Source organism: Chanodichthys erythropterus, chromosome 18 (assembly GCF_024489055.1).
Source record: "Chanodichthys erythropterus isolate Z2021 chromosome 18, ASM2448905v1, whole genome shotgun sequence".
NCBI classification, from domain to species: domain Eukaryota; kingdom Metazoa; phylum Chordata; class Actinopteri; order Cypriniformes; family Xenocyprididae; genus Chanodichthys; species Chanodichthys erythropterus.
Genome location: NC_090238.1, coordinates 33341738 through 33363744, shown reverse-complemented (window position 1 = coordinate 33363744; position 22007 = coordinate 33341738). Strand labels below are relative to the sequence as shown.

At 35.5% G+C, this 22007-nt stretch overlaps 1 protein-coding gene across 1 annotated transcript in view; it reads left to right on the top strand.

Annotated features, from left to right (window-relative positions):
- Positions 1-22007, top strand: part of mboat2a (membrane bound O-acyltransferase domain containing 2a) — a 77269-nt gene that overhangs the window by 38832 nt on the left and 16430 nt on the right. Inside the window, exons 4-6 of the mRNA XM_067368254.1 lie at positions 13387-13482; positions 14167-14222; positions 19869-19923. Of these exons, the coding sequence (XP_067224355.1) occupies positions 13387-13482; positions 14167-14222; positions 19869-19923 (207 nt within the window). The remainder of the gene's footprint in view (positions 1-13386; positions 13483-14166; positions 14223-19868; positions 19924-22007) is intronic.

The window sequence follows — 22007 nt, the reverse complement described above, 5'->3', positions numbered from 1 at the left end:
AGCTTTCTGTGCTCGCACTTTGGCAGTGTCAGTCAACATGTGCACTGAGTTCCTTTTCAGGATATATTGCGCTTTTAACTCTTTTTAACATCAAGCACGTCCTGCTCTTTATATTCTCATTCATGCACTTCATCAAGTGTTAATAGTGCTGTATATTTGCATACCGAGATGTAGGCTACACGATATAGCAAAATCTGTAGCGATAGAGATTAGGGCAGGGTAAAAAATATCGATTTCTCGATTTTAATCGATTCTCATTTTTACGAACCGATATAGATTCTTAAATCCCAAAAATCGATTAGTCTAGTCTGTTTTCAGTTGATGAATGAACAGAAAATGTAGCGCGCCTCCCATCCGATAAATTGCAATAATATTTGTGCTTTGTTACTTTTGATTTGAAGCAAAATCTCAGATTTCAAATGACGTCCATCTTATTATGAGATTCAAAAATTAAATACCGTTTTGGTGCTGTTTAATGTGGCGTGACAGATCGCTTTAGCGCCTCAGAGAAGCGGCAGCACGGAACGCATGTGAACATCCTCTCCTCCGCTTTAATACCAGTTACAGTGTGAAATAAACACGACTAAACATCTGAAGGTATGTTAAAAGATACAGTACAACTTACCGAAATCCGCATCATGTCTCGCGTAATAACTCAATCAGTGTTTCAACCTCAGAAAACGTCAATATAACAGCTTGTAAACAATGTCACATAACGTCACATTTACCTCAGAAAAACATATTCAGTGACCATAAACTCATTAGTCAGCTAGAAAATTGAACTCTAGAAAGCAACATTCTGATAAATATAGCTATGCACCATTACATATTCATTATAATTTTTAATGTTCTTCAATATTTAATGCATGTTTGAATAAATCTGTTATGACAGCCATGATTTCAAGGTTTAGATTTTAAAAAAAAAATCCCGAATTGGAGTTGAAATATGATTACGTAATTATAAACTTTATTTATTATAAAAAAACATTGAGTGTGATTTAAGTGTTTGAATATAAATAAGTTAATTTAACCATCAATATTATTATAGTAGTACCAACTGACTCCCATGTGTAGTTTACAGCATTAGTTGAGAGATTTTTTTTTTCCTCTAGAAAATTTGCCATGTACTATAACTGATATACTACATCCAAAATAATCGAAATCGAATCAAATCAAATCGCAAGCATGTGAATAGAAATCGAATCGAATTATGAAAATTGTCAATACTCAGTCCTTATAGACATTTTATAATGATATATTTCGTCATGCCACCTAGCCCTAATTTCATTACATATTTTTGAATAACAGAGATATCTGAATGCCCCATATCTGAGAGATTTAGATAACTCCGCTAGGTCACATGACCTTGGCCAGAATTCCTGGCAGCATGGTTTGTGAACTTCGGCTAGTCAAAAAGGTTATGATGACAAGTTGACCGTCGGCCTCTTGTTTGCATAACTGCATAATTGTCAGACAAGGAGTTTTAACTCCATGTGTACTAAACACCACTGAGCAGGTATAGTGCAGGAGGAATGATCTGGGTTCAATTAGAAATGTCTGAGATTAATTTAGTTTATTAAACAATATTGCTACTGCTTGTTGACTTGGAAATACTAGTCATTTACATTTTTTTTTTTTTTTTTTTTTTTTTTTTCACATTTAATGTTTTGCATTATATTACTTTTAAATTACCCTCATGTTTATGCTGCATTTTAAAATTAATATATTATTTTGAAAAGTGTATATCTGGAATGGAAAATAAAATCATTTCATTTTACCTCAAATTTTGCACGCGTTCATTTTCTCTCATGGTGGGTTCAGGGAAATGTCCACTCGGAAGATGAGCAAGGTGAAGGAGGATTTTGAAAGCCCGACACAAAACTTTTCCGTGTTCTTCTATGCCATGTTAAACTTGTATATAATTAAGCTTGCGTATAGGCTTGTTATATTACAGTTTGAGGGACAATAAGGCATGAAATTTCATATCTGATTAAAGGAGAAACATTATGAATGAAACTCATTTGACACTTGAACAGTTGCTATATCAACTTCTGAACGAAGAGAATAAACATAATGTATAGTTGTCAGTACATGTCAAGCTTTTCTAGTGATGTTACGTGTACAGATACTTTTTTTATACACGAGAAGTGCGTTCAAACGCAAGTGGTTTCTGTGGTAACGAACAACAATACCTTAATGTGCTGATTTATGCATACTAACGTATTGGTCCTGCACTGCCTGTTGATTCAGTTGATTTAAATAAATGTCTATAATGGCTAAGTGAACATATACAATGTCCTGGACTAGTCAGTTGCAAAACGTTAATAAAATTTGTTGCGCACATCCCTAGATTCAATACACCACCTCACATTTACCTCAGAAAAAAATCATCTCACCATAAAACTAGCAAAAAAAAAATATCAATATTTGATATTTAATTGTGAATTCCCCTTATTTTTACATTTGTTTTCCCTTTGCAAATCATCTAATGCTCATTTAGAGTTCATCTAAATAATAATAATAATAATAATAATAATATTGTTAAATGTGAAAATATATTTATTTTTCATACTGTAATGTTGTGATGTTGTAATTCACTTGTAGAATTTTTTTTATTTTTTTTTATTTAAACAACAGTATAAAATTGTACTGCCAGTTATTGGTTATGATATGAAAATGATTATTGGCTTGTCGGTATTGGCTAGAATTTTAATATCAGTGCATTCCTACTTACCAAACATGTCTATGCGAAGTTACTGTATATTTATTACCTTACGTCACGAACATGTAAAGCAATAAATCAGATTTTTGCACAAGAATAAAAAAAATGACACGATGTACACTGTACACTTTTTTTTGTGCAATTTGTGCTTAAAAAAACCTAGTAAAAACCTGTTAATTGGTTCAGTTTTTTAACCATATATGGTGAAAAAGTGTAAAAACATTGCATTATAAGTAATTTTACTTCAAAATGCTGTCATATTTATGGTTTTTAGAAGTAGAAACCTATGAATTATCATATTTATTGGGAAAAACAGTAAAGGGACATTCCCAGACGTAATAACACTTAATTTTTTTTTATTTTAAGGGATAGTTCACCCAAAAATGAAAATTTGATGTTTATCTGCTTACCCCCAGTGCATCCAAGATGTAGGTGACTCTTTTTTTTTCAGTCGAACGCAAATTATGATTTTTAACTGCAACCGCTGCCGTCTGTCAGTCAAATAATAGCAGTGGATGGGAACTTCAACTATAACAGTAAATAAAACTTGCTTAGACAAATCAAAATTAAAACCTGCGGCTCATGACGACACATTAATGTCCTAAGACACGAAAAGATCGGTTTTTATGCGAGAAACCGAACATTATTTATATAATTTTTTACCTCTAATACACCACTATGTCCAACTTCGTTCAGCTTCCTGTTAGTGAGGTCAAAAAACGCGTTCTGATGACGGAAGTGATGTCTTGCCCATATACTTCAATGAGCGCGAGACATCCCTTCCGTTGTCAGAGCGCGATCAGACCTCACTAGCCGGAAGCTGAACGAAGTTGGACATAGTGGTGTATTAGAGGTAAAAAATTATATAAATACTGTTCGGTTTCTCGCACAAACCGATCGTTTCGTGTCTTAGGACATCAATGTGCCGTCACGAGCCGCAGGGTTTCATTTGGATTTGTATATGGAAGTTTTTTCGACTCTTATTGTTCAAGTTCCCAATCACTGCTATTATTTGACTGACAGACGGCAGCGGTTGCAGTTAAAAATCATAATTTGCGTTCGACTGAAGAAAAAAAGTCCTCTACATCTTGGATACACTGGGGGTAAGCAGATAAACATCAAATTTTCATTTTTGGGTGAACTATCCCTTTAATTAATGTTTTCTTTTTTTTTTTTTTATCAGTGATTAGTTTGTTGTTAGTTAATGTTCATTACATGTTTATCGCATTATTTTAATGTGTGTTACCTTGATGGTGGTAAAAAGCAGATTTTTAGAGTTCAAATAGACTGGTGTATTAACATTAATATTACCTAATGAAATATATGGGTTATTTATAAAAATATACAGGCACCAGTATGCCATCTCATAACATTGTCATCACATATTTATTTATGCTGAATTTCTGGCAACCACAGAAATGGTTTTCCCTCTGTGTAACTGTCCACAAAGTATGTTTTTTGTTGAACAGACTCCATATGAATTATGTCTGTAACAAATAACCAGAACTTTTTCACTCCTGAATGGTTTGTCACATAGACCTCCATTGTAAGTGTGAATGTGATTTTTACAATCTGTTGGATTGAACCTGGATTGAACCCGGATTAAACCCGGAACATTCCTATTAACCTACTGGACTTTTCATTATAAAACTAAACAAACTGGACCTTGAAACAACGCATTTTGAACTGTGAACATTTCATATTGGATGTTAGATAATGTAGTTAAGGTTAGGTCACAGTAATCTGTAGTTTGCACCGATTATGAAACAAGTCATTTTTTCTTTCTTTTGGCTGTTTGTTGTTTTCTTTTAAGAAGGTAAAAGGCAGCAACTTCTAAACTGTTGAAGACTGATAAGATGAACTTGTGCAGGAGTCTGTGGGGATGATAGAGACATAGACTGGCCCTGTTCCCTGCAGTGAGCACAGAGAGCGCATTAGGGATGCTGTGCTACAGAACAGACCTTTTGAAACTCCGGGAGACGATCAGTTGGTAATGGAGTGATGCCATGCTCCACTGCTCAGGGGAGATGAGAGGGTGAAGCAAAGGATGAAGGGAAATTGAAAAACAGGGGTGGAAAACCGATAAAGAATGCAAGATGTGTGTGTCCGTGTGTGTGTTTGCAGAAAAAGCTGTAGTATCCATTTTGAGAGGCTCACATTACTTAACTGGTTTATTACCTGGAGTCATTAAGTCAGACTACCAATAAAACTGGCATAGATTAGCTGCTGAAGTGATAATGCAAACACTTCATTATATATAAAACAAAACTGAATACTCCATACTCTCTGTAAAGTCAGCATGAAATGGCATTCACATCCCATTTTATTTCCAAAATGTAATGTTTTAACAATACATAGAAAGAAACATTCATGTGTAAAAAGTATATTTGGATTCATAATAACTGGTTGGCCATACTATGGCAGCAGTAACTTTTATGTTGAATTTATGTTGATTTTTTTTGTTTTTTTCTTGCACCAAAAACTGTCAACTTGATAATGTTTATTGAGCATCAAGTCAGCATATTAGATTGATTTCTGAAGGATCATGTGACAGTAAAGACTGGAGTAATGATGCTGAAAATTCAGCTTTGCCACCATTATGATTTGGCAGAATGTTAGGCAGGATTGTTTATTTGATTGTTCCAGTGATCCAATGGTAACGCTTTTTAAAGTCATTCAGTATTTGATAATATTGCCATAATAGCAAATTAAATCCAGCTGAATATAATAATGGTTGTGTTAAATTGGTAAGATTTTAGAAAGGCCGCATACAACTGTAGCATAATATGTTTCACATAATTCATTTAGCAAGATATGACATCTAAAGTATGTAAGGTAGTAGTTACTAATAATAACTGTAATAATATTAGTAATAATATTAAACTGTATAATATTAGTAATAATAACTGACATGATCCATGATAACATGATATTTTCAGTGATATTTGTAAATTGTCTTTTTAAATGTTTCATTAGCATGTTGCTAATGTACTGTTAAATGTGGTTAAAGTTACCATCGTTTCTTACTGTATTCACGGAAAAAAAAGTCGTCACTATTTTAATTATTAAACACTTGCAGTCTGTATAATGCATAAACACAACTTCATTCTTTATAAATCTCTCTAACAGTGTAGCATTAGCCATTAGCCACGGAGCATAGCCTCAAACTCATTCAGAATCAAATGTAAACATCAAAATAAATACTTTACTCACATAATTCGAAGCATGCATACAGCATGCATGACGAACATCTTGTAAAGATCCATTTGAGGGTTAAATTAGCTGTGTGAACTTTGTAAATGCACTGTAATATAGTTGAGAGCTCGTGTGGCAGGGAGCACGTGATTTAAAGGGGCGGTGCTGCCAAAATCAGTGTATAGTTAATGATGCCCCAAAATAGGCAGTTAAAAAAAATAATAAAAAAAAATCGATGGGGTATTCTGAGCTGAAACTTTACAGACACATTCAGGGGACACCTTAGACATATATTACATCTTGTGAAAAAGCATTCTTGGGCACCTTTAAATAAAGAACTGTGCAATACATCCTGCGATGTGGCTGGTTCGAGTCTCAGTACCGGCAGGATATGTAGGTGGTAGGATTGAATGAACAGCGTTCTCTTCCACTCATTACCCACAACTGAGGTGCCCTTGAGCAAGGCACATAACCCCCAATCACTCCCTGGGTGCCGCAGTAAAAATGGCTGCCCACTGCTCTGGGTTTGTGTGTTCAGTGCTCACTGCTGTGTGTGTGTGTGCACTTGGATGGGTGAAATGCAGAGCACAAATTCCGAGTACGGGACACCATACTTGGCCACACATCACATCACGTCACTCGCTCACTCATTATAACTGTGCACCATTAACTTCTGCTCTGAGAGATAAAGAGTTTTGGTGGAAGGTCATTCTCTCAGGTCTTGTTCTATTACACAATGGTGTGACTGTCCCGTTTCATTAAAAATGGCACGTTTATGATGTGATTTATTGCTTTAATATGTTTCCACTCAGGCATGTGAGAGAAGGGTTTTATGGCGTAGAGGAGACCCCCATCTAACAGCTGCTGATAACACCTCACCCTTGTGTCTCACCTTTATAAATTACCATCTTCAGACTGTGTGTGGCGGTTATTGCTAAATAAAAATAGAACCAGAAAAGAGTGTGTGTGTGTGAGAGAGGGAGAGAATGAGAGAGAGAGAGAGAGAGCTGACCTCATCATGGGTCACTGGAGCTCTTGTCTGGCTTATTGGAGATGAATAGTGTAAATGTATATTTATAGAAGAGCTGCTGTAGAGTGTGAGTCCTTGAAAGGCAGTTTATGCTCTCCAGAGGAGACAGTGTAAAGGGAAAGGAGGCAGAGTTCTTGTAGTAAAAAATCAATAGGTGAAATCATTATGCACACTGAGGTCACAACTTTTACTTTTTTGATTAGAAATTATTTTAATGGGCATATTTACTTAACCATCTGGAGTCTGAGGCTGATTTGGGGCCTGGAGAAGTTTTGACATGCCCTGACATTTGTGCTTTTTTCAGTTGTTCATAAACATATTAATGGGAAAAGTGTCATTACACTGTATTCAGCACAAACTAGGCTACAATAATATGTGAGGAACATGTATGTACATGTTTGTGTTTTTGAAGGAATAACGTTTTATTGAAAAAACAAAAAACTTAAGTCACTGAAATAAAGCCAAAAAAATATATATTAAATCTGTGTTCACAAGACTTCTGGGTATTGGAGGTTGTAGACTAGAGTTTTTGCTTCAAAATTTTGTAAAGATTATCCTGCCTACTCTTTCATATAAAATAATAGAGAGATTTAAATTTTGTAAGACACTTTTTGTCAAGAAACACAGTATGCGTGGAGGCGTGAATCATCGTGAATAATGGGTGATTCTCACCTGAGAAGACAAAAGAATCGCATAAAGAGCTCTAATGACCTACATAAATAATGAGGCCTTTCAGTCAGGTAGGCTGTGAAAAAACCCTCTGTTGATCATGTTTCAAATCTCATCATGGTGTAAATCAAACATACAGAAAAAACGGCAATACTGTGAAATATTGTTACAATTTAAAATAATGGTATTCTATTATATACTTTAAAATATAATGTATTTCTATGATGCAAAGTGTCTGAACAATTATGTTACCTCTATGGCATTTCATATAGGCTTTTAGCTTAAAAGCATGCACATTTGGAGAAATATTGATGGATTCTCATTTGTTCTTGTCAATTTTCTATACAGAGGAGTAATATTTATTCAATATTTGTCATCACTATGAACGCTGGATACTGTGTTTTCAAGAGGACGCTCTGTGCACCTTTAGTCCACAAATGCCTCCTAAAGAAGAATAGGCCATGTGACAATCCAGGAACTAACCAAACTAACAGAGGCTTCCAGAGATCACTAACTATGGCTATGCAAAACACTTTTCAAGACAATAAATACACGATTGAGACGATGAATGCATGTATTGACTGAATTTGCGTCTGAATAGCGCTCGCTCTGTGGGTGCGGCCGCATTAGTGGATAATGAGCTGAATCACAGGCGTCTGACTTTTCATTTTTCATACAGATTACATAAACAGAGAATATTTGTTTTCGATTTGACTTGCACAATTTAAAACCTGACATTTCAACGTTTTTTTAAGACACAAGTCTAATTTTTTTATGATTAGTATTCACTAAGTTACAGTTAATTTTCTGAGAATTATCAGATTGGACTTTGTTCAGAGGGAGACGAGAGATCACGCATCATGTTAGTTTTCTTTATTTTGCAAAAAGCACAACATTTTGTTGTTACTCTGAGTGTACACAAATAAAAGAAGACATTCCACAGGTTAAAATGGTGTATAACTCTTAATTGTATGTGCAACATTGACGGAGTATTTTGAGTCTCTTTCACACTGGTAAGAAAAAAACCGAGGTAGTATCACCGGCAATACCTCAGACTCCAGAGTGTTAAAATGCTTTTTTAAATGAAAATTCAGTTTTCTTATTTAAATGTAAAGATAGTTTTGTTGTGATTTTTGTGTGTGTGTTTGGTTTTGGTGTGTCTTTGTGTTTTGTTGAAAGTCGGCGTGTGGCTGTGAGAAAGATTTGTTTGTACGGCTTTTGGCACCGATTTAGTGTTAGAAAGTTAGCTTGCACTCTCAATATAATCACTGTATATTTGTTTGGTTGTCCTATCTCCGTGATTACTGTTGGCAGAGTTTAGGAAAATGACTACTTGGAGAAGAAAGCTAAATCTTGACTTACCCTTTGTTCTGACTGTTAACATTCTGGCAAATTTTTTTTTTTTTTTTGAGAGAGATTTTTAAGGGAACACATTCATACTTTGATTGCATTTTTTTCTTATTCACTTACAATGTTTGTTAGGTTTGTATGTCACAAGACCAATTTACTTGTACATGAACATTTCCCTTTAAAAAAGCTGTTTTTTTTTGCTACTGTACCTTTAAGACTTCTATACGTAAATGACCTCAGTTTTTACTGGCTGAGCCCATCTTACCAGTGTAGATTTACTGCTGTTTATAATGGGATGCAAAGCTGTGATTATTAAAGGGGTCATGCTATTTAAATCTTCCACTTTCTTTAGTGTGTAATGTTGCTGTTTGAGCATGACAAAGGTCTGTAAAGTTACAAACCACAAAGTCCACTCCAAAGTTTTCTTCTGGGAATGTACATATCACAATATCCCTCACTGAAATAATTCCTGCCCAAGCCACATGCAAAATAAAGGGGTGAGGCTTGTTTGAGTTGCTAGTAGTGTGTTGAAACTCACGGTTATGGGGAAGGGCGTAACATTTCTGAAACATGCTGGAAGTGATTGACCAACCAAAACACACTGGTCAAGCTGACCAATCAGAGCACATTGCACTTTTTTGGAAGGAGGGGCTTCATAGGAACTAAACGGACTGCTACTGACGAGAGGTTCTGCAACAATGTAAAATATGTGAGAAAATATTATTTTTACATTCAAGCATTAATGTTCTAGTATTCTAGTAGACCCCAAAACAAAATCAAAGACTTTCAAAAATAGCATATTAGGTCTCCATTAAATAATTTTATGTTTTAGTATTGTAAATTAATTTTTTCTAACATTAATATCAAGACTTTGCTGTTATTTACACACTTTTGTGCATGTAATAAAAAGTATGTTAGCGTTCTCATTTACATAAGCTGCTTTTCCACCTAAATTACCCAGAACAATTTGTTCCAGGAACATTTTTCCCCAAGAACTGTTACTGTCTGTATTACCATCACTGTCTAAAGTACTGCGAAGGTTAGTCCGGTGATGTAGGACTTTCCAGTTCCCGCAGGATTTCATCCTCCGCATATTGGCTTAATAAAGCCTGAACCTCGTCGTCAGTCCATTGGTTGTATTTTTTCAACTCCATTGTTGATTCGAATAGCAAACAGCTCTTACAGCACGCACCACAACAGACTTTTAAAAATGGTGGTTGAAATAAAATGCTGCGTGGAGTCAACCAATCAAAATGCTGTGTGAACTCAACCAATCAGCATGTTCAGCGCCCAAGTCCCACCTCTGAAAGTTCCTGAACTTTGGAAAAAGTACTACCTCATGAGCAGGGACTTTCTGAGGGGGAAATTTTTACCCCAAACTTAATTTAAACCCTGGTCCCTGCAGTCAAAACACACAGAGTACCACCTCAAAGTCCCTAGTTCCTGCGGTGGAAACGCAGCTATACAATACCTTAAATTCGTTATTATTAGACAAGTTGAAAGGGAACATCACAGACTGTTTTGTTTTGCAGTTATGGTCAATATTGGCTGAAAAAATGCATAGGTGAAAAGGATGCAATCTTTGAAAATCCACAAAAATATACCATCCGTGCATACTTGGCATACTATTTTCAGTATACTTTTGATTTGGGATGCATATGGCTTCTTGACTGAGACTGATCCACCACCACCACTCTACACTGAAAACCATAGTCCATCTCCAAACTGTACAATGTTCCAAACTGTACAAACCTCCACACAATCATCCTACAGAATGCTTAAACAGAAGAAGGTCTTCTTAGTACACACAGTGCTGCTCAGAGCTCTGATGAAGGGCCTAGTGTTGAGACCGAGCAGGCACCGCCTCTGAATACTGCGAGTGGGACTGTAGACATGTTAAACCAGCTTTGTTAGAGGCAAAGACAGGATCTACAATGCCAAGAATTTGCCCACTGCTGCCTAGTGAGGAAACAGGGGACTTGGCTATTTGAGTCAGAGACCTGAAATGTAACATACCAAACATTCTGCAGCTGTGTGCAGCTGATAGTCGGGGCAAATTCAAATGCTTTTGCCTCTTACTGAGGCCCTGCTGAACATCAGTGGGTCTGTGATAACTTTCAGTGGCTTTTAACTTCCTTTTGATGGTTAATATGCTGAATAAAAGAGCGATCCTTACCGGATTGTGGGAGGAAGTTATTAAGCAGAGTTGAAATTACGGCACGAGTCTTATAGTGTTGTTCTAACATGCCGCTTCAGGCAGCGATGTAACGGAGCAGCCTTGATCACTCTCTCTCCACTCACAAATTTGTTGTAGTACGCAAATAACTTGCATGAATTACCATATATAATATCAGATATCAGATGTGAGCTATTTGTGGCAAATTGAAGGCTCGGGCTATTTTAAGATAGGTGGCGCCTCTTGCTAAAGATGTTTGTGGGGAATATTTAATTTCTGTCTGCATTTTAAATTTACCAAAATATCAGAGAAAAATAGTAAGGAAACTTTTTGATCAGTAAGAAATATTTGTAGTCAGACAATTCTGCTTAAATTGTCTTTCCTACGCACTAAAAAATGCTGGGTTAAAAACAACCCAAGTTGGGTTGAAAATGGACAAACCCAACGATTGGGTTGTTTTAACTCAGCAGTTGGGTTAAATGTTTGCCCAATATTTGCTGGCTTAAAATGAACCCAAACTAGGTTGGTAATTTAAAAATCTGACACATAGAGGCAACAGTATTAATCAAAAGGTGAACATTTATTAATAAGCAATTTCATAAATGTTTGTTTATTATTTATTATACATATTTATAGTTGTTGATTTGAGCGGAACTGTCTGACTTCAAATATTTCTTACTGTTCAGTTGTTTCCTTACTATTTTCTCTGATATTTTGGTTAATTTAAATGCAGAAAGAAATGAAATATTCCCCACAAACATCTTTAGCAAGAGGCGCCACCTATCTTAAAACAACGCAATTGCTGGGTTTGTCCATTTTCAATCTTTTTTTTTTTTTTTTTTTTTTTTTTTTAGAAAACTCGCTTGTCTAATTTGATGATGTGGTGAATTTGCTGCTTACTGAATACTGCACTGAATATACTGAGCACTTAAAAAATATATGTAAATTAGTTCACGTTTTGCAACGACAAACATTTCAAACAGCAATATTTTCATATGACCGAATTACATTTAATTCAACGAGAGACATCCATTTCTAATGTCATATAAACTAAATATAAACTAAATAAAATCAGTTATTTTTCTAATTTTATCTCAGTTATCTATAAAAATGACTAATTTGTTTGGACTGCCAAAAATCAGTAAAATAAAGAGATTTTAAAATGACTTGGGGTTCGTTTTTCATGCAGGAAATTAAAGTCAATTCAAGGTTAAGTTTAGTGCATTGCATTGTGGGATACAGTATTTTCTCACTTGTTTGTTGTATGTAGGTCATTCTCACGAAACCATTAAAACACAACGGTACTAATGATTTTAAATATTAAACATGCATTTTAGTAATATATAAAAACATCATAATAAAGACAATACTGTTCTCTACGCTGAACAAAGATAAATTTCAACATATAAATTAATTATTTTTGTATTTTACTATATTTTCAGCTGAAATTCTCATTACCGCAGTGCATCCATGTATGTCTGAATGGATGTAGTGTTCTAATTTAAACAGGAAAAATGATATATGGATGTTCTAATAGATGTTTTCAAATTTCAAAAATATTAATGTATAATAAATAATAATAATAATGAAATGATAGTGGAAAAATTAAGTGTCCATGACTGTTCTCATCTCATTTTTTAAAGGCTCTTTACATAAACACACACAATTTAATAAAAAATAAATAAATAAAAAATAAGATTTTGAATTAAGCAACACATGTGCTAGAACCTCAAAGATGGCTACCGAGTTGGCAGATCTCTTTATAATTATCCAGTTAAAAGTTAAAAATTCTCTTATCAGACCATGTACACAACATTTTGATTATCATTACCGCAAGTGTTTATTTAATACATGGAAAAATAGTAGTTTGCTGTTAAATGCATGTGCAGAATATATACAATATGTTCTTTCAGGTTTGCCACATCATTTTGAAAATATGTCAGGTTTCATTGAAATATAAAAAAATAGGTAAAAAATTGTAGAGGGTGTTGCGGTAATGAGAGAAATCAATCAAAGGAAAAAAAAAAAAAATGTTAAAAAAAAAGTCATGTTTGAAATTTTTTTAAAACCAAGTTTTCGTGAGAATCACCCGTGTACTGCAGCGAATATTTTGCATACATAGCATTCGCATAGTGCCCACAATATACATACTGCTGAAATGAAATAGGCCTAGTATCTGGAAATATTGTACCAAATATAGCTTCTTTTTTTTTCACCTTTTCCCCTTTTTTGCCTTCTCCATAGATACTGCTTTGTGGTTACGCTGGGATATCTCAGTTTCTGCCAGGTCACCAGAATCTATGTGTTTGACTATGGCATGTACTCAGCAGACTTCACTGGGTAAGTTATTTTTGCACTGGAATCATCATTAATAAAAACTGAATGAAAATATTTTTGCTGACTGAAATAAAAATAAAAACCAATATTAATTTGAAAAACAAACTAAACTAAAATACATTTTCACGTCTCCAAAACTAACAAAATTAAAATTAAAAATAACATTCATTTTAGTTTTTAGTACTTTTTAGTACTTTTTTAGTTTGAAGTACTGGGGATTTTAAGTAGGTTTCCATGTCTGTTATGAAAATATGCCTCATGAATGCACCTCAGAGTATCTTATTACCTATGGACTGAACATAAGGGAAAAAAAAAATCACTGTTTGTATTCTAAAATATACTCAAAAATCTGAAAAAAAAAATATGCTTGCATTCAGCTTTGTCACACTACATCAAGACTCCAGCTCTCCTTCAATGAAATATACATGTTTACCACAGCGAGAGCAGGTATATCAGTGCTAGTTTTACCTCAGGATCAAAGTGCATCAGAATCATCTACACCAAGGGTGAGCTCAACCCTTGAGAAGCTGTGAGGAGATGTGGTCAGTGCAGCTGTATAAATAATGAATGTTGAACAGCTTGGTTTGAAAGAAGTGGAGGCTCTTTACATACATGTGGATCCAATCAATATCAGCTGTAAACAGGATCTCTCTCACATACAATCTTTCCTTTTCTCTCTGTCTCCAGGCCCATGATGGTCATCACACAGAAGATCACAAGTTTGGCGTTTGAGATTCATGATGGTATGTAACAGTGTTATTAATCTGAGGAGTTTATACAACACCATTTTCAACTAAAAACAAGAAACTTTTTATGCGTTTTGGCCGTTCATTTACATGGTAATGGTGTTTGGGGGCCTGAAAAACAGGTTTCAAAGTGCAAGTTTTTGAATACGATACCGTTCTCGTTCAATCTAAACTAGAAAAACGCAAATTTGTGAAAATGGTGTCATGCACATGCGTATTATGTGTTCAGTCTATAGGCGCGTAGTGTTTCTTTACAAATTGACATCGCCTACTACTGGCCTGGCAGCAGAATAAGTCGCTGATCATTGTCATCTGTACTCGAAAATGTAAGGGAATTTTTTTTTATGAGTAAATGTGCCCTCATTCTCATCTTCATGGTTGAAAAGCCTCAATAATGAATTATATTATAAAACTGGCATGATTTCTGCCTGAAATCTTTCTACAGCTCCATTGTTTCTACCTATGCCCATGTTAGAGGCTCTAGGAATTACATAAGGGCTGTTAAACCCTGCTGCTACAGAACGTCCTCGTATGCCATTGATTTATACCACTGCTGGCGCTGCACTCTTGTGAGTGGGCCAAAGTAGTTAGGGCTGCCAGCTGGATGTTGCACTTCACAGACCTCACTACCTCATCCAACACACTATATCGCTTATTATGCAGCTTGGTGAAATCTGTTTAATGAAATACTAATTGTGCTGCATCACCACATCATTTTTGCATAATCTGGATCATTGATAAAGGAGAATGAGGGCAATTTTAAGTTTAATGGACTTTCCTTCCACTGAGTGTGTTAAAGAGACAGTTCATCCAAAATGAAAAACCATATTTGAATATACACTACCGTTCAAAAGTTTGGAGTCAGTAATATTTAAATTTTAAAAAGAAATTAATATTTTTCATTTCCTTTTTTTTTTTTTTTTTTTTTGAGCACCAAATCAGCATTTAGAATGATTTCTTAAGGATCATTGACACTGAAGGCTGCTGAAAATCCAGCTTTGCCATCACAGGAATAGATTACATTTTAAAATATAGCTGCGAGCAGCAATTACCGGCGTTCAAGCACTTTAAGGCCTTTAAGCACTTGTGTAAAAAGGTATTATGTTTTATTTAGCAAGCTTCTAACCACCTACAGTAGATCATAGATGGAGAAGACCATTTACAGCCAAAACAGGCAATTTACTAAGGAAATAGGTATTCATTTCAAAGCTTTCTAGCAGTTATCAAGGTTGAGCCAAAAGCCTAGGATTAGTTTGCGAAAGTTGTTTTTTGAAATAATCTCCAATATTTAATGAACGACTCAATTGACAGTAGCGGTCCTAGAGGCAAAGTTGCTCAGAGGAGTTCTATCTCATGATTTACAATCCTTTGTATATCCCCCGGTGGCCGATTTATTTCTAATTTCTCACAGGCCTCTAGGGCCATGAGTCAAAAAGGCCTAGCGAGTTTCATTCAAATTGCCAATTCTGTTAACCTTGTCTGACAGCCGCTTGAAATTCATTGGCTGATGGCGGCCGTGATTTTCGAGATAAGCGAATGTCCTTGTAGACAATCTCGGCACCTTGGACAAAGACACCGCATGCCAGTTTTCAAGTCAATCGGACTGACTGTTGCATAGCCATAGCCGTTTTTAAAGTTTTTTTTTTTTTTTTCTCCATTTTATAGCGCCACCAAGTGGCCAGTCACCACGTCCTTATTCACGCAACCACAGTCTGAGCCCTACATAAGTGTGCCGAGTTTGGTGGAATTATCTCATTCCGTTCAGAAAGGTTAGCCGTTTTAGTAAAAGTGGCCACGCCCACTTCAAACGTTTTGGTGTCACGTAATGGGCGTAAATCGAAATTTTGAGTTTTTACAATAGTTATGGACAGTCAGACTCCAGAGAATCTTTCTGCATTGGTTTGGTTGTGATCGGGTGAAAAACATACGACTAGTTCGCAAGAGTAGGTTTTTCAAAAAAATATTACCTTTGTAGTTATGTATTCACATTATAGGGAAATATCTTATGTAACTGTTTTTGTATGTCTTTTATAGGCTAAATCAACTCCAGTGATAAAAGTGATGCTTACTAAATAATTATGTGAAAAGTGTGGGCATAATAAGCATAGGCTTCAGCCTACACCTTTTTTGGTCATTAGGTATATTTCATAAATTACTTTTTTTTTTATATATATATACTGTATTTTTGAACAAATAAATGCAGCCTTGGTGAGCATAAAAGACTTCTTTCAAAAACATTCATACAATTTTACCGATCCCAAAGTTACGGAAAATGTCGATATCATTTTTTTGAAAATAGTATATCTGTCAGTTACAGTATATAGTACTTTTTTGTAAATTTTGGAACTTGACAGCCCCTGGTCACCATACAGTTTCATTGGATGGAAAAGAGCTGCTTTGACTTTCTTTCAAATGTCTTCTTTTGTGTTCCACACAAGAAAAGCATTTGGAATGACTTAATGAGTAAATATTGGCAGATTTGTCATTTTTGGGTGAACTATCCCTTTAAGCACAAAGGAATGAGCAGCAGAGGAAACATGATGGCAGGAAACCAAGAGAAACCACTCAGTTTTATCAACAAATGGCAAATATCCAATGTAAACAAGGTAACTGATAAGCAAACTAGATTGTGCGCCATCCTAGCATAGTTTTTAGATACTTGGTCAGCCACACAGCTAATCGCTTTGATATGTGACTTTTAGTCACTTTTAGTGGTGGCATTATAGTGACCACATTTCCTTTAACAGGGTTTATGGGAAGATTAAGAGAGCGCATCCCATTTCTCTGAAGCAGTAGCTCACAGAACAGCTGGCCGAAACTGCAGCCCAGCACTTCTGAGCTATCTCCGCATGACTTGCCGTTAGCTCTGCATGCGCCGCTCCACTGCAGAGACAACACACATGACACATTAATCCATGTGTTTTAATGAAGTTATGCAATGCTTTCCTCCCTCCACCACTTTATGGAGAACTGAACTCAGACTGAAAGTGTGGCAAATGACCTTTGCAGATGACCTTTGTCATTATTTGTAATATTATTATTATTTTTAATAAAAATAAAAATAATTATTTATAAATTGTTTATGAACTTTTTTGGCCTTTTTTGTCAAATGCTTGAGATAATACAGAGGTGACAGGAAATTATTGAGGTGAAGAATGTTGCAGTGACAGTAATGACTTATTTCTGTTGGCCAACCTAGAAATTGGTATCACCATGGTTCCTTCAATAAAATCCCAAAATAATTTTTTCATTGACTTTTGGATTATTTGCAGAAAATAAGATCTGTGACCATCAAAAATGTATGATTCTTAGACATTTTTTTCATCATGATAATATTTACAAATGAACACAACTATTATGAATTTTGAAGGGTAATAGCCAGAAGTAAAAAGCTAAATGTAGGCTATAATCGAACTACACCACAGTCGCATGACTTCAACACCACCACTGAGTTTCCAACAACTCTTTCAGTCTTTATTTAAAGGGCTAACCCTTAAATCCATGAATGTTTCGTCAATCGTTATTACGCATTCGGGTCTTTAGCGACCCAGATCCATATCTAACACGGATGGCTCTCTAACTGCTATAACAGTAAAAAACTCTTGATATTTTAATACCAGTAACAAAATAATAAAATAAAGCATATTACGTTAACTTTTGGAACTTGGAAGGGTTCAATGTGAGCAGATGCTTTTTACCATCATCACTGTCATCACCAGAGCTCATTTCCCCAGTACATTTAGCATCTGGCTTATATTCTGGACCATCAAAATCTTTTCAGCTTCTTCAAAATCAATAATATCATCTTCACCAGATGACAGTGACACTGATTTGATTGATTGCGTACAGTTCTTGCTCTGCAGTAAATCACTGAGCCATTTCAAGTTTTCATTATTCTTTTCTTTTATGTCTGCGGTAATTATAAGTGAAATGTCACATCATCATTGTGTATCAGACATTGCCACCTTGAAGAATAAAGGTGAATTGAGTTTGAGTCATCAGAGATTCAATTGTTGTTGCGAATTTTGCGACCTCTAGCGGTGAGAAATTACATATTGTGCCTTTAATTCTGGCATTTAACCAAAAACTCATTGCCATCAGGATGTGCTAAAATCTCATTTAAAGATTTTGGCCTACAAAAATACGTCATCCCCTGTGGCACTTTATAGGATCTGATTCAAACCTGAGTCTCCCAAATTGGCACCATGTCTCAATGTGTCTGTAGTTATTGTTCTAACAGCTAGGCCACGGTTCTGTTGTAATGACATGCAGTTCTTTTTGCTATTAATAGTAAGTTTCAATGGGTCTGTGTAGGACCCGAGAGTGCTGCCCAGTGAACAAATATCATGAGGTGTTGTTGATGCTGTCGCATTTGCTGAAGGAAGAAGAGTTGGATTTTGTCTGTGTGTACATGCTGCTGTTGGTTATGCATTTCCCAGCAGCCATTAAAGCCTGCAGAAGCTGATAGGGTGACTAATATAGTTGTCGGTGCATCGACAGAGATGAATGAGGAATGGCTTGATCCGTTTTCTTCACTAACCCCGGAGACTTCACGCTCCAGACTGGAACAGAGCAGCACACAGACTCTTAATTAATGTCAACGGTAGTGTGTGTGTGTGTGTGTGTGTGTGTGTACACAACCTGTAAGATTCTCTAAGGGTCTATGATTTTTTTGTAATGCTTTCAAAAGAAGTCTTATGCTCACCAAGGCTGCATCTGTTTGATTAAATGTACAAAAAAAGAAAAATTGTGAAATATCTATTTTAATATTTTATTTATTTATTCCTGTGATGGAAAAGCTGAATTTTCAGCATTCTCCAGTCTTCAGTGTCACATGATCCTTCAGAAATCATTCTAATATGCTGATTTGATGCTCAAGAAACATTTCTTATTATTATCAATGTTGAACACAGTTGTGCTACGTTTGAATAGAAAGTGAATTTGAACATTTATTTGAAATCAAACTCTTATGTAACATAATAAAAGTCTTTACTGTTCATTTTGATCAAATGAATGTGTTCTTGCTTGATAAAATGATTCATTAAAATAGAAAGCAAGATAAAGACAGACATGCATTTAGTAATTATTTGCATTTATCATTGTTTTAATCCATTGGGGTGGGTGCTAGAGATTTAAATATACTGCATTCAGTTTGCTCTCACTAAGCCTGTATAATAAAACAATTTTGTATTTGACACATAACTTTGAAAACGCTGAATGTGTAAGCACAGCTATGTGATATTGTTGAGTGTGTGTGTGATTCTGCATCATCAGGTGGACTTCATTCACACATATTTGCTGTATCAGAGTATAACTGCTGTTTCTGCTGGTCAGTGTGAACCACAGGAAACCACTGGATTCAAAACACACACACACACACACACACACACACACACACACACACACACACACACACACACACACACACACACACACACACACACACACACACACACACACACACACACACACACACACACACACACACACACACACACACACACACACACACTGTTGCTTTGTAATCAAACAGAACAGCATTTGTCATCTATGTTTCTCAACTTCTAAATGTTTCTAAATTACAGTGTCATGTAGGAGTGTTTCTGATGAGTTTGGACCTGTGTTTGTGTGTTTTTCCCACAGGTTTGATGAAGAGGGAGGAGCATCTAAAGCCCAATCAGAAGTATCTTGCTGTCAGGTATGTGTGAAAGGTATGTTTGTGGTTGGGGTCACTGAGGTCACTCATTTACTTTCTACATCTTTTGAAAGAAAATAAACTTCAAACCCACACTGACAACAGTCAAAATGTGTATATACATGTATGTGTGTGTATATATGGCTGTGTGTGTATATATATATATATATATATATATATATATATATATATATATATATATATATATATATATATATATATATATATATATATATATATATATATATATATATATATATATATATATACAGGGTGAGATTTGCTGGGGGGATTTTCCCCACCACCGGTCTAAATATCCCTGCCTCTGCTGAACTATTTTTATCCTCGGTAGGGATAAAATTTATCCCCTCTCAACAGTGATCAATGCTACTTCACCAATAGACCATATAAAATACGTATATAAAAAATAAAGATATATTAAAATGCTTCAACACGCACATTTAAGCAACAATAAATTCGGAAATGGACTTTCACTGTTGGCCCTCCTGCTCTTGTGATGAGAAATGACACTGCCGTTTAAGTTACCATCCTGGTTCCGGTGGCCTTAATCCATGCATGGCTTTTCAAAATGTCACAGAGCACATCGGTCACATAATAGTCTGTTTCAACATGAAAACTACAGCTAACCAAATTAAAGAAAAGTAAAAATGATTTAGAGCCGCATATCATCATATTTTATAGGACCCTCACAAAAAATCGTAGAAATATTACAACTGAGAATGGGACTGTAGGAGCCACTGTTTTAGGATGGAGGTGAATTCCCATGCTGACTCAAGTGATGTGAGGCACATAGTATGTTTTTTTATGTTGACGGCACATTGTATGAAATATTGAGGGTTATAAATAAGTGTTTTTTGGCACACCTGGCCGAGTGGAGCTATGCATTGTTCTAAAATTTGAATTCTGGCATATTAAATTAGTGTTCGATGAACACGCCGGGATTTTTTTCTCATAACAGCAGAAAGAACTTTTCGTTTTTGGTCATACAGATAAGAATAAGACATTATTTCTTTTTTTGTATACACTATCAATAAAAACAAAACATTGTGCTTTTGTAAGATAAAGAAAAATCAAAATAATGATGCACTTTCTGGAGCACGTCACAAAAATGAACCGTAACTTAGTGTTTACTTGCCTCAGTCATGATAAGAAATATGTCTAGAAAGCATAAAATGTGTAATGAAATGAACAAATTCAAATTGAAAACAATTATTCTCTGATTATGTAACCCATATGAAACCAATGAGAGATACAGACATCTATCTATCTATCTATCTATCTATCTATCTATCTATCTATCTATCTATCTATCTATCTATCTATCTATCTATCTATCTATCTATCTGTCTGTCTGTCTGTCTGTCTGTCTGTCTGTCTGTCTGTCTGTCTGTCTGTCTGTCTGTCTGTCTGTCTGTCTGTCTGTCTGTCTGTCTGTCTGTCTGTCTGTCTGTCATCTATTTGTCTGTCTATCTGTCTGTCTATCTATCTGTCTGTCTATCTATCTGTCTGTCTGTCTGTCTGTCTGTCATCTATTTGTCTGTCTATCTGACGGTCTATCTATCTATCTATCTATCTGTCTGTCTGTCTGTCTGTCTGTCTGTCTGTCTGTCTGTCTGTCTGTCTGTCTGTCTGTCTGTCTGTCTGTCATCTATTTGTCTGTCTATCTGACGGTCTATCTATCTGTCTGTCTGTCTGTCTGTCTGTCTGTCATCTATTTGTCTGTCTATCTGACGGTCTATCTATCTATCTATCTATCTATCTGTCTGTCTGTCTGTCTGTCTGTCATCTATTTGTCTGTCTATCTGACGGTCTATCTATCTATCCCTCTGTCTGTCTATCTATCTATCCATCCATCCATCCATCCCGTAGCAGATCTAGGCAGGTAGAGCTAGGGGAGGTGGAGGGTTTCAGCTCTGCTGGACCAGCTTACAGCAAACACTGAACCAGCCTATTTAAATGCTGAACAAGAAATCTCTTTGGCTGCAGGATCAGCAGAGGCCAATCAGCTTGTGCCATTGATAATGATGTGATTGTTCACATATTGCATGTATAGGACCTATCAGCCT